General features: G+C 40.4%; 1 protein-coding gene across 2 annotated transcripts in view; it reads left to right on the top strand.

Annotated features, from left to right (window-relative positions):
• Positions 1-5,795, top strand: part of DLC1 (DLC1 Rho GTPase activating protein) — a 413,813-nt gene extending 408,018 nt beyond the window's left edge. For both annotated transcript variants that reach the window (XM_067530650.1, XM_067530651.1), the window contains 5 exons: positions 276-390; positions 2,495-2,713; positions 3,484-3,701; positions 3,932-4,105; positions 5,016-5,795. In XM_067530650.1, coding sequence (XP_067386751.1) covers positions 276-390; positions 2,495-2,713; positions 3,484-3,701; positions 3,932-4,105; positions 5,016-5,121 — 832 coding nt within the window. In that variant the 3' untranslated portion in view covers positions 5,122-5,795. The remainder of the gene's footprint in view (positions 1-275; positions 391-2,494; positions 2,714-3,483; positions 3,702-3,931; positions 4,106-5,015) is intronic.
• Positions 5,796-12,374: the final 6,579 nt, after the last annotated feature.

The following is a 12,374-nucleotide window of genomic DNA, read 5'->3' as shown; positions in this document are numbered from 1 at the left end:
TTCTCTTTACTGGAACTGGTTTTGATGGTCAGCTATGCAGCTAGTGCAGCTATTTACAACTATAAACAAGATTACAATGGGTTAGACTTTCCACAGAACAGGCATAGCTGCAGTAGCAAGAAAACATCCATTAATAATACATCAAGCTTTTCTGTCCTGGGCAGCTCTGATCTAGGCCATCAGGACGTTGTGCAATCATAGTGCCTGCTTACCAGGCCACATTAAGTTTTCTTCATTAACTAATTTTGAGAGTTGTTTATTTTCCTCTTTCATAGGGTGATGCAGAGAAAACAGAGTCTGGGCAAACCTGATCAGAAAGATTTAAATGAAAACTTGGCTGCAACCCAAGGTCTCGCCCATATGATTGCTGAGTGCAAGAAGCTCTTTCAGGTGAGACAGCTGTCTGTGAAACAAATAGCACCATTGGTTCAGCAGCGAGCAAAAGAGCTCTTTGAAAAATAGACATACTCAATGATGGAGAGCCAAGTCTCTTTTCAGTTTGTTTAAATAATTAGACAAACCCATAAGCATGTTTAAAAAGCATATATATATTCGTGTGTGTATGTTTATTGTAGGGGGTGCAGGAGTGAGGACTGCAGTTTTTCCAATCCCAAGTGTTCAAAAATCACGAGTCAGATCCCAAATCATGACATTGGTTTAAGTATCACAAGTCTTATGCTAGAAATCACAAGAGTTGGGAGAAGGCGCTCCAGGAGGTGGGCATTGGGATGTGGAACTGTGTGGATATGGGAGACAGTTGGAGGGTCTGTAACCATTAGAGTACACTCCCCTCAGAAACTGGACTAGAACTCAGGACTGCTGAGTCTCAATATTCTTTTGCTATCAGCAAATAGCTGTGAAGCCCACTGCCAAAGATGTCCCTCATTTCCCTCTAGTGGCTGGAGTGAATAACCCTGTGGCAGAGGTCTGTACTGTGGATCTAAATGTTCAAACCTTGAAGGTGTCACTGTGCTTCCACATGATGGAGTCTCTTTCCAGTTTGCTTTTTTAAAAACCCAGACAGTTACATCAAAAACCTACATGAAAGAGAATTAAAAAGATGATAAAATCAAGCATTCAAAAGTTAAGGAATGCTAGAATTAATGATGCCTGGGTAACTTAAATTCAGCCTCCTTGTGCATATGCATTATGATACAACCTGTGATTACATGATAACATACTTTTTTCCCCACATGGCCCTTGCCTAATCCAGTATACAGGATGTACTTGCTCTGGGGATGAAGCAGGGGTATGTAGTAAAGGAAACTGTTATCTGTTGGACCCTGGTCTCATTAGCTTCAGAAGTTAGGTCTGTAGCGAATGAGGTAGAGGATTTCACAAAAAGAAAGAATAGTCTCATGAGTAAGGCAGTAGAATGCCACTCTGGAGAACTGGACTCTATCCCTCCTTTTACCAGTTTCTCTGTGATGCTAGGCAAGTCGTTTAAACCAAACTTTTCCCAGGTGGTCACTAAGTGTGCGTTCCTCATTTTCTGGGTGGCTGACTTGGGACCTTGGCCTCTGACTTGCCAAATTGCTGAGCACTCTCAGCTACAAATTAAAGTCAATGGGAACTGTGCTATAAAAAGTTGAGTACTCTGAAGAATTAGGCCCTATGCTTCTCAAATTGGGCACTCAAAATTGGTGTAAATTTTGTATATTAGTATCTCTCTGGGTCAGTTCCTCATCTATAAAATGGGAATAACAATACCCCTTCACCACACAGGGATGTTATGAAATTAATTCATTAATGTTTGTGAAACACTCAGATCCTATAGTGATGAGTGCCATAGAAAAACCCCTGAGGCAATTAAACATTCTGTGTTCAGAACACAGTTTGAGTAGTGTGCAATAAATGAGGCATGAGGCACACATTGAACAATGAAAAGAAAATGAAATGCTGAGTAGCTGTTGCTTCAGTGAGCACCATCCATTCTGTGCACTGATTGAGGTCCTGTGTAAAAATGACGAGATCATGTAATTAAACTGTATTATAATGCATGTATACAATGGGACCAAATTAAGGTTCCCTGAGCAGTCTTAATTCTAGCACTTAATTTGAGTGCTTGATTTTGCAACTGTAGCATTGTAAATGTAGTTTGTATACCTATACTGCACCCCCGCCCCTCCCTGTCTCTCATTCACTGCCTTTTTTCTTCAGAGTTGAGACTACATTTCGCTTTTAAATCCCAGAAGGTGGGAGTATGTAGTAATTATTTCTTTCAACAATTGGTGTTTTTTTCCTTCATTCTTTATCAGGTTCTCTCTTTTCTCTTTGTTTTCATTAATACACTGCTGTAGGACTCTCAGGTTTATCTTCTGTGTTAATCATCGTACTGTATGTCTACATTGTGCGGCATTTGGGTTTAGATGACTGTCATTTATGAATTTTTGAACTGTTAGTGTTGACCCTACTGAGCCCTTCACTTTCAGTTTCCCCCAAAATACAAAGAAACAGTTCTAGGATGATGATTCTCCCTTTCTGCAATTCCCAGATTCCTGAAGAAATGAGCAGATGTCGGAATTCTTACACAGAGCAAGACCTGAGGCCTCTAAGCCTGGAGGAACTTGGGCGAATCAGCAGTACAGAGCCCTCAGACTATCATTGTTACCTTCAGGACTGCATGGATGACCTGCTTAAAGAGATGAAGGACAAGTTTAAAGGCTGGGTCAGCTGTTCCACATCAGAACAAGCAGAGCTGGCCTACAAGAAGGTACATCAGTGGAGTCCCAAGTTCACAACTCCCATTTAGTTGGCTCTGTTTCTGTGGTTTAGTTTGGTACAGGATATACCTTTAATAGATGAGGGTACAGCAGAAAAGAAAAAAAATATGTTAAAGCATGTCTGTGTCCTGAAAAGGGACTATGGAGGAAAATTAAAACAAAAAACAGCGCATCTGCTGCTTTTAGGGATACAAATAAGTTTTATTGTTCGTTCCACAAAACAGTCACAGCCAGGAGGCAGGTTACTGGCTCCTGCTCTTTCTTGTGCATCATAATCATCAAAATATTTACTGAAGCCCATTTGCAGGAGCAATTACCCCTGTGCAAACCTATAGCCAGTGCTGCAGTTGCACAGATGTAACTGGAGGTATTGTTTGGCCTGCAAGAACTTTTATTACTGGTAACAGTGGTTAAGAAAAAAAGCTTTCTTGCTTTTCAGATCAAGTTTGCAGAGCTGGTAGCTAGACATCATTGAGACGCAATAAAGATGGAACCCCAGGGTTCTATTCCTATAGTTTCCCATTTCAGTACAGAACCACTCTTTGAAGTTATGATTGCTCTCTAGAAGGTAAACTTGGAAGTTTGCACATCAATTCCATTGGGCTATGCAGCTTATTCAGGAAACATGAGGTTTTCTTTCATATGACAACCCTAATAAAACATGTTTTGATTCCCTTTATAGTATGTTTTTCCAATACAAAGCAATTAAGAAAAAGTGTAAACTGTAATAGTACTGAAAAGCTTATGCTGATGTTTCCAGGTGTGTGAAGGACCCCCTCTCCGCCTGTGGAAAGCCACCATTGAAGTGCCGGCTGTGCCTGAAGACGTTTTAAACCGATTACTTAAAGAGCAACATCTTTGGGATGAAGATCTCTTGGATTCTAAAGTAATTGAAACCTTGGACAGTCAGACTGATATATACCAGTATGTCCAGAACAGCATGGCACCACACCCAGCCAGAGACTATGTAATCTTAAGGTGAGTTTTCGCATACTCCAGTAATAGGTTTAAAATAGAGAACCATCAAAAACTTAGAGGAGAAAAAAAAAATCTTGCTTACACTTCAGAAGGAGAGAGAGTTTGTAGACACATGCCTATTTATGCAAATTATAGCATTTTTTCTAAGACTATTAGAAAATGGCCCCCTTTCTTACAGGGAATTAAGTATCTAATGTAAAGCAATTCTTTCATGTTTTTGTTTTTAACAGAACATGGAGGGCAAATTTATCCAAAGGAGCTTGTGTGCTGTTAGCCTCCTCAGTGGATCATGACCGTGCTCCAATGGTTGGTGTTAGAGTTAACGTGCTGTTGTCCAGGTATCTGATTGAAGCCTGCGGGTCAGGAAAATCCAAACTCACCTACATGTGCAGAATTGATTTAAGGTACAATCTCCCACTTTCTATCCCACCAGACTTCATTGGTGGAGGCAATTCCTCTGGGTTTTTTTCCATTTTGAGCTGATTATGTAGCCTTTGTACTTTATAGGACATAGCCAACAGGCTAAAATATGACAGCTTGCTTACCCTAAGTTAACACTGTCACAATAATCCCATACCTAAAATACTAGAGTGACTTATAGTGGTCATTGCTGAAAAGTCAACAGGACTCAGAGTACAGTTAATGTCTTATTCTACGTATGGGTAAAAATTGCAGTAGTTCAGATTCCACTGTGTGGCAATGCTTGCTAAAGGTTGACACTTTAGCAGCAACCCAGGCTCATGTTTCATCACAAGCACATTACATGCCTTCAAAAACAAGTAAAGGCAAGATCCCATCCACAAAGCAATACAGTCTAAATTTAACATGACCTGGCCAGCAAGGGTCAAACTGATGAGAAGAGAAAAAAGGCTTAGGGTGCCAATAACACTCTCACGCCGTTATTCAGTAAGCCCCTTACATATTTTGGTGGTTCTGTTCTTTATTTATGTAGTTATTTGTTGGTTCTTTTCTTCCCCTTCACTTTTTAGCAGACATGAGTATTTAAGAGAGAGAAAAATTGTATTCACACACTTCTAACATTAGTGACAGAGCCAAAGTTCTGATGAAATCTTACTTTTGACAGTTCTTATTTACTCTGGTAAATCTGCATGCATTTGATTTGGATGTTGTAGATCATGAAAACTAATAAGATACGATAGAGATCTCCAGAGAATTTCTCAGAGTTCTGTTCAGCCAGGCTTTAAGCAATAATCAGTAGTTTCTCATTTGAGTGCCTTTGGTATACTTTTGTTTAGTAAGGACCAGTAGTGATGATAGAGCTTCTCATTTACTTTGTTTCCCTTGGTGCTACAGGGGCCACATGCCAGAATGGTACACTAAGTCTTTTGGACACTTATGTGCATCTGAAGTTGCTAAGATCAGAGACTCTTTCATTAATAAAGAAGTAAAATCCAGGTGACTACTGAAGGGGAACAACTACATATTAAACCCATTATCAATGTACACATTCCCAGCAACTGGACTGTTGAATGGATTTTATATCATGACGTGAAAATGATGTCCTGGAAGACCAATATACTGAATTGGACTGTGACCATCCCATATATTTTAAAGCTGCTTCCTGTCTGTGTAAGGTCTGTAGTATAGACCTTGACTGGAATATATAGGAGAACTGTGCAAAAATAAAAACTGTATATTGTACTATTAGATGGTTTGAATTGCTTCTGAGAAGCAAAACTCTTTAAACACAAATATATTATGGAATGTGGTGAAGATACTTCATTCCCATGTGATATTCGCTTTATGTACATACCTGTGTCATTTTATTTGTAATGTGTTGAGGGACTGGTGTATCCACTGGAATAGCTGGTACTCTTCAATGTGCTCTCACTGAGAGAAGCAAAGAAAGGTTTGCACAGAGACAAGTGTGAATGAGTGTAATTGTTGAAAGGAATAGCTAGAAGCATGGTGTCTGGCACACTGATATGGATCCACAGAATGGATTTTAATGTATTGGATACAGTTCAACCTGGAATCCGACTACCCAATGGACCAGCAGTAGCAATCCTTCACTCTTGCCTGTTTTGTATTACTAGCATGGTTAACCTGTAAGCAATAGTTATAGTAGACTTGCTCTGTCTGTTTCATACCTACATGATCTTTCTAGGAGTAATTAGCAAGTTTACTGCAGTACATAGTACACTTCTAAACTATGTAGATTGTAGTATTGAAATTCCTCTCTAATGGTCAAAAAAGCCAGTAACATCAGAATTGTCTTATTGCCTAAAAGTGAATATTTGTTAAATTTACTCCTGGAGGTGTTGTAATAATTGTACATGATCTTGGTATGTTTCACTATATCCTAATGGCTTTTAAGAAGAAAATATAGACATGGGAGTCCTGATGGCAGGACTCCTAAGCAGCAGACAGAGTAAGTTGACTAAGAAGATTCATATGGATTTTCTCTCTCTCCTTTACCTGCCTTTCTGAAAGCTGCACATTAACATGAAACTTTGAGAGCTTCAGTGTGAGCCGTTTAATTTTTTTTTTAAACCTTTGGATATTTCTCACTGACAGTCATGTTATGGACAGTAGGTAACCAAGAGGTCCTCTGGAAAAGGTGGTCTTTATGCAGGTTTTACTATAAAGTAGGGATTTGATTTAGAGATGCAGTATTACATGATAAATGTATTTTGTGGCTGAAGGTATGAATGAGTTGCAAGATGGCTGAGACTGTTACCATTGTCAGTATTATTTTTATTTTTTTTAAATGGCAAATGTATTAGTTTCCTCATGAACAAGGAGCCCTTCTATATTCAATTTCAAACATTTTTTGAATTTGTAAAATCATATGTCGTACATACCATTCTATCATAAACATGTATACTTGCCCACAGTGTACTGTCAAACATTAAGTAAAGCATGGTAAAAATAATTATTTAAAATATACTTGTATTTATACCTCAGATATTCTTTTTGGGTTTTTGTACCTCAAGTATTTTTTTTCTTCTATTGTAAATATGCTTTATTGATTAAGGTTAAGTGAAAGAACAAAAGGAAAAGGTTTATAACTTGGTATATGTCTGTACAGAGCATAATCAATAAGTGCACTATTAAATGTTTAAAAGTGGGGAAAAATCCAGTGTCTTCACATCTTTTTGCCTATAGTTATTATATTCCTGCCCCATATTTCACAATAAGCTTGATCTTGTGAGATGCTAGAGTACTCAACTCCCATGGATTTCAAAATAATAATAGATAATAAAAATATGATGAGGTTCAACAAGGACAAGTGCAGAGTCCTGCACTTAGGACAGAAGAATCCCATGCACTGCTATAGACCGGGGACCGACTGGCTAGGTAGCAGTTCTATAGAAAAGGACCTGGGGGTTACAGTGGACAACAAACTGGCTGTGAGTCAGTGTGCCCTTATTGCCAAGAAGGCTAACAGCATATTGGGCTGCATTAGTAGGAGCACTGCCAGCAGATCGAGTGAAGTGATTATTCCCCTCTATTCGGCACTGGTGTTGCCACATTATGTCCAGTTTTGGGTTCCCCACTACAGGAAGGATATGAACAAATTGGAGCACAAGGCTTAGGAGGAGAGGCTAAGGGAACTAGGCTTCTTTAGTCTGCAGAAGAGAAGAGGGAGGAGGGATTTGATAGCAGCCTTTATCTACCTGAAAGGGGGTTCCAGGGAGGATGGAGCTAGACTGTTCTCAGTGGTAGTAGATGACAGAACTAGGAGCAACGGTCTCAAGTTGCAGTGGGGGAGGTCTAGGTTGGATATTAGGAAAAACTTTTTCACTAGAAAGGTGGTGAAGCCCTGGAATGGGTTACCTAGGGAGGCGGTGGAATCTTACAGTGTTAAGGTGTGGCTTGACAAAGCCCTGGCTGGGATGATCTAATTGAGGTTGAACTAGATGATCTCCTGAGGTCCCTTCCAACCCTAATCTTCTATGAGTCTATTAAAAGTTCCTTAGGACCTCAGAGAATCATCATCATAAAGGTCCTCCATTCTACTCCTACACAGGAGTTCCCACTGGCATAAATGGGAATTTTGCCTGAACTGGAATAGGGACTGCAGAACTGGACCCAAAATCAGCACAATGGCTAAAGCAATCAGAGTTCTAATCCTTGCTAAATAGATCTTCTGATTGAGTAACTGCATTAAGATAGGGCTTCATGTTAAAGAGTTTCACAGGAAACTCTGACTTCAGGAAGTGTGTAGGTTCTTTCAAAACAAGAGGGCAAATGAGTAAAATGTGAAAATCTGGGAAAGTTAAATCATATGCACCAATGAAACTAAACCAAAAACAGAAAAGGAGGATTTACAAGTAACTGATGAGGGTGAAAATTAAAGCCAAAACCTGCTGTTAATTCAATTAAATATTAATTAAGCTCTTGGTCAACTGAAATACAACGAGCACCTGGAAAATAATTTTTTGTTGGTTACAAGATTTTGGGGATGGGGGGAAGTTTAACATAAAATCAATAGGTAATTAGAAAGCAGCAGCACCACCATTTTAAGAGGAGCACCATGTTTAGAATTTTTCTGTTTTGATGAGCAGTGCCTCCTGAGAAGTGCTGGGTAATCTCAAATCTAATTCATTCTAATGGGACATGTTCTCCCTAGATTGAACCCAGAGAGCAGTCAATGAGAAGTAGGGGTAGGTATCCTGAACACACTCTTAAAAGCAACAGTTATTTAGCTCTGAGTGACAAGAGTTCTAGAATATTAAATTCATGTTAGAAGACCTTGACCTGTTCTATTCTTTAGCGATCCTCTTTTTGGCTTATATCATGAAGCATTTCCCCAACACCTCCCCAAGCTGTCTAGTAATCATCGATCTGTTAAACAAAATAATGAAACAAAACTGACAATTTCATGAGGAGATGCAGGTTCAATTTCAGGTTTTTCAACCCATTCTGAAGCTTACTAGTAGAGTTAGAATTAAACATGGCTTCTCTTTCTCCCCCACTCCCAATTTCTGCCTCCCTCCTTATCTGACAAAAATTAATCTGATCTCTCCTATTTTAGAGTAATTCTCATCGAAAAGGACTCCATGATTTCTTTGGAACACTTTGCTAATGAAATAACATGGGATTAATATTTTGAAACAGTCAGTTTTCTCTTTCACCTAGTAATTTTACACTCCTATCAGGGTGTTTTCTTGAAGTAGCATTTGGTTACTTCAGGTTCAATTACCTTTCTCCAACAGTCATATTTTCCTCTATTTTTAAGCTACGGTAGCCCTCATGTACTCCTTAACTGTGACTCAGACAAATTTCCATTGCAAGCTAGGGTAGATTTGTGCGAGCGTGCTGGATTGGACCTTCAGTTAAATTCCAAATACTTGTTTATTTGCATGACAAGTTACACAAGCATTTCCTAAGTGTAGCTCAGCAAAGATCAAGTATGTAAGAGAGCACTATGATTGCTCTGAGCTCCAGTATGAAACTGGAGATAAGTCAGTTGAGTGTCTCTAGGTTAAGCTTAGAAGCAAGAACAATAAGGGTGATGTCGTGGTAGGTGTCTGTTACAGACCACCAGACCAGGAGGATGAGGTAGATGAGGCTTTCCTTACTAAACTAGGAAAATTTTCCAGTTCACAGGACCTGATTCTCATGGGGGACTTCAATCACCCTGACATCTGCTGGAAGAGCAATACAGCAGAGCACAAACAATCCAGGAAGTTTTGGAGAGTGTCGCAGACAATTTCCTGGTGCAAGTGCTGGAGGCAAGTGCAACTAGGAGCCGTGCTTCTCTTGACCTGCTGCTCACAAACAGGGAAGATTTGGTAGGGGAAGTAGAAGTGGGTGGCAACCTAGGCAGCAGGGACCATGAGATGGTCGAGTTCAGGATCCTGACAAAAGGAAGAAAGGAAAACAGCAGGATACGGACCATGGACTTCAGAAAAGCGGACTTTGACTCCCTCAGGGAACTGATGGGCAGGATTCCCTGGGAGGCTAATATGAGGGGGAAAGGACTCCAAGAGAGCTGGCTGTATTTTAAAGAGACCTTGAGGGCACAGGAGCAAACCATCCCAATGTGCAGAAAGAATAGCAAATATGGTAGGCGTCCAGTTTGGCTTAACAAAGAAGTCTTTGGCAAACTTAAATGCAAAAAAGAAGCTTACAAGAAGTGGAAGCTTGGTCAGATGACTAGGGAGGACTATAAAAACGCTGCTCGAACATGCGGGAATGAAATCAGGAAGGCCAAAGCACAATTGGAGATGCAGCTAGCAAAGGACGTGAAGGGGAACAAGAAGGGTTTCTACAGGTCTGTTGCCAACAAGAGGCTGGGAAGGAACAGGATGTGATCATGTAATTAAAGGTTGTATCAAAGCACATACACTAGGAGGCTTAATTAAAGATTGCACCAGCAGCCTTAATTTTGATATTTCCTAACTTTTGAGTTTGCAACCTTAATGTTCTTTTAAGATAAATTTTTGGATCTAATTGTTGTTTATAGTGCAGAAGCACCAAGACACTTTTACTTAACAGTGTTAGCACCTGGCTATTCCCTGTGCCCCCTCCACAAAAGGAGAAGGGAACTATAGAGATACAAAAATACAGATCATGCTTTATTATTTTTACATACGATAAGGCAATAAAATAAAAACCCACTCAGGAAAATGGAATGCAGGAAACTGAAAGTTCAGTGGGCATGTGAAGATTATCAACTAAGAAAGAAATTGAACAGGGCTAGGTAGCAACATGACTGAAGCCAAGGTAACTGATGCTGCTGTGTACACTGTGTTCACCTTAAACAGTATTGTCAACATTAAGCATTCAAAATCAGAATCCGGCCCCAAAATGTCATATATGAACAAACACACACACACACACACAGCAGCTTAAACGTTGATGTAAGAAGCCAACTTCCTATTGTTCATTGTGTCTCTTTCATGCCAGCAAACAGCAGAAGAGGGAACTAACTATACGTACAGCGATACAGCTACAGGATTGCTGGTGAAGACACTCTTTGCTAAAAATACACCCCCACAAGCGTCAGAAGCTATGTGGATGGGAGAAGCTCTCCTGCCAACACAGCGCTGTGCACACAAGCGCTTTTGTTAGTGTAAAGTATGTCGCTCAGGGGGTGAAATATTCACACCTTTGTGCGACGTAAGTTTTGCCAACATAGGCTGTAGCATAGACCATAGTGACTCAAAAGATTTGCCATATATAATTTCAAATTAAACTGTACTTTATTTGTTCTGAGTCAGCAGTGTGCCCTAGTTGTCAAGAAGGCTAATAGCATATTGGGCTGCATTAGGAGGGGCATTGCCAGCAGGTCGTAGGACGTAATTATTCCCCTCTATTCGGCATTGGTGAGGCCGTATTTAGAATATTGTGTCCAGTTTTGGGCCCCCCACTACAAAAAGGATGTGGACAAGTTGGAGAGAGTACAGCGGAGGGCAACAAAAATTATTAGGGTACTGGAGCACAGAACTTATGAGGAGAGGCTAAGGGAACTGGGCTTGTTTAGTCTGCAAAAAAGAAAAATGAGGGGGGGATTTGATAGCAGCCTTTAATTAGCTGAAAGGGGGTTCCAGAGAGGATGGGGCTAGGCTATTCTCGGTGGTGGAAGATGACAGAACAAGGAGCAACGGTCTCAAGTTGCAGGGCGGGAGGTCTAGGTTGGACATTAGGAAAAAGTTTTTCACTAGGAGGGTGGTGAAGCACTGGAATGGGTTACCTAGGGAGGTGGTGGAATCTCCATCCTTACAGGTTTTTAAGCTGAGGCTTCACAAAGCCCTGGCTGTGATGATATAGCTGGGGTTAGTCCTGCTTTGAGCAGGGGGTTGGACTAGATGACTTCCTGAGGTCCCTTCCAACTCTAATATTCTATGATTCTATGATTAGTGCCTTTATTGTATGGTGGTATTGTACCACAGATTGTTTAGCACTTCGAAATAATGACCAGGTTCACTTTAGGTACCAGAAAGGCTGGCAACCAGTAGTAGGGGAAGTGGGTTACATCTAGAATCCAGACCAGGCCAAGAAGAGGGAGCTTCCAGAAAGGGCATATAGGACAGATCTGGACTTGCTCCAAACCTGCTTCCTGACCTCCAAGTATCCCGAGATCTTTTCCTCCTCTCTGGCACAGTGGTCCCAAGGCCTTTGGAAACTGGCCAGTTCTTATGTGTCTCCCAATTGAGATTCAGCCATTTGGAATAAATAGTACTTTTAAAAGCCAATAGTGAAAAACAAATAGCTACACCAAAGATGAAGTTACTATGTTTCTCCAGCAAAAACAGTGACATTGTACTCTGTGATATATTTTAAGTGCTCTACACAGACTAGTTTAAGTATCTAAGAAGAGTCCAGAGATACTAACTTTTTGTTATTCCTCTGTCACCTAGCAGCACATACTGCTGAAGACTCATTTCTGCAGTTAACTATCGTACAGCTGTGGCTTTGGCAGCATCCTTTAAGAACTTGCAGAGTGGACAATAAGGAGTTGGCCCTAAAGAAAATATAGGAATCCAAAAGACTTATGAGTCCAATTCTAGCACTAGAAACACCACAGCTTTCAGCAGAAAGTCAGGAGAACGTTCAGCGACCAGACCAAGGACTGCTTGAACTGGACACAGACATATCTATGTGGTGGATCATGCACCATGGTCAGACTCTACATTAACACTAGATCAGTGGTGTTATAGTGAGATTAGAGCACCACTGAAACTAAATACAATGGTCTAT

The sequence above is a fragment of the Emydura macquarii genome, unplaced genomic scaffold, assembly GCF_026122565.2.
Source record: "Emydura macquarii macquarii isolate MOO-44397 ecotype Brisbane River unplaced genomic scaffold, CSIRO-AGI_Emac_v2 contig_3108, whole genome shotgun sequence".
NCBI lineage: Eukaryota > Metazoa > Chordata > Testudines > Chelidae > Emydura > Emydura macquarii.
The sequence above is the reverse complement of the archived record's forward strand: the minus strand, read 5'-3'. Positions and strand labels throughout refer to the sequence as shown.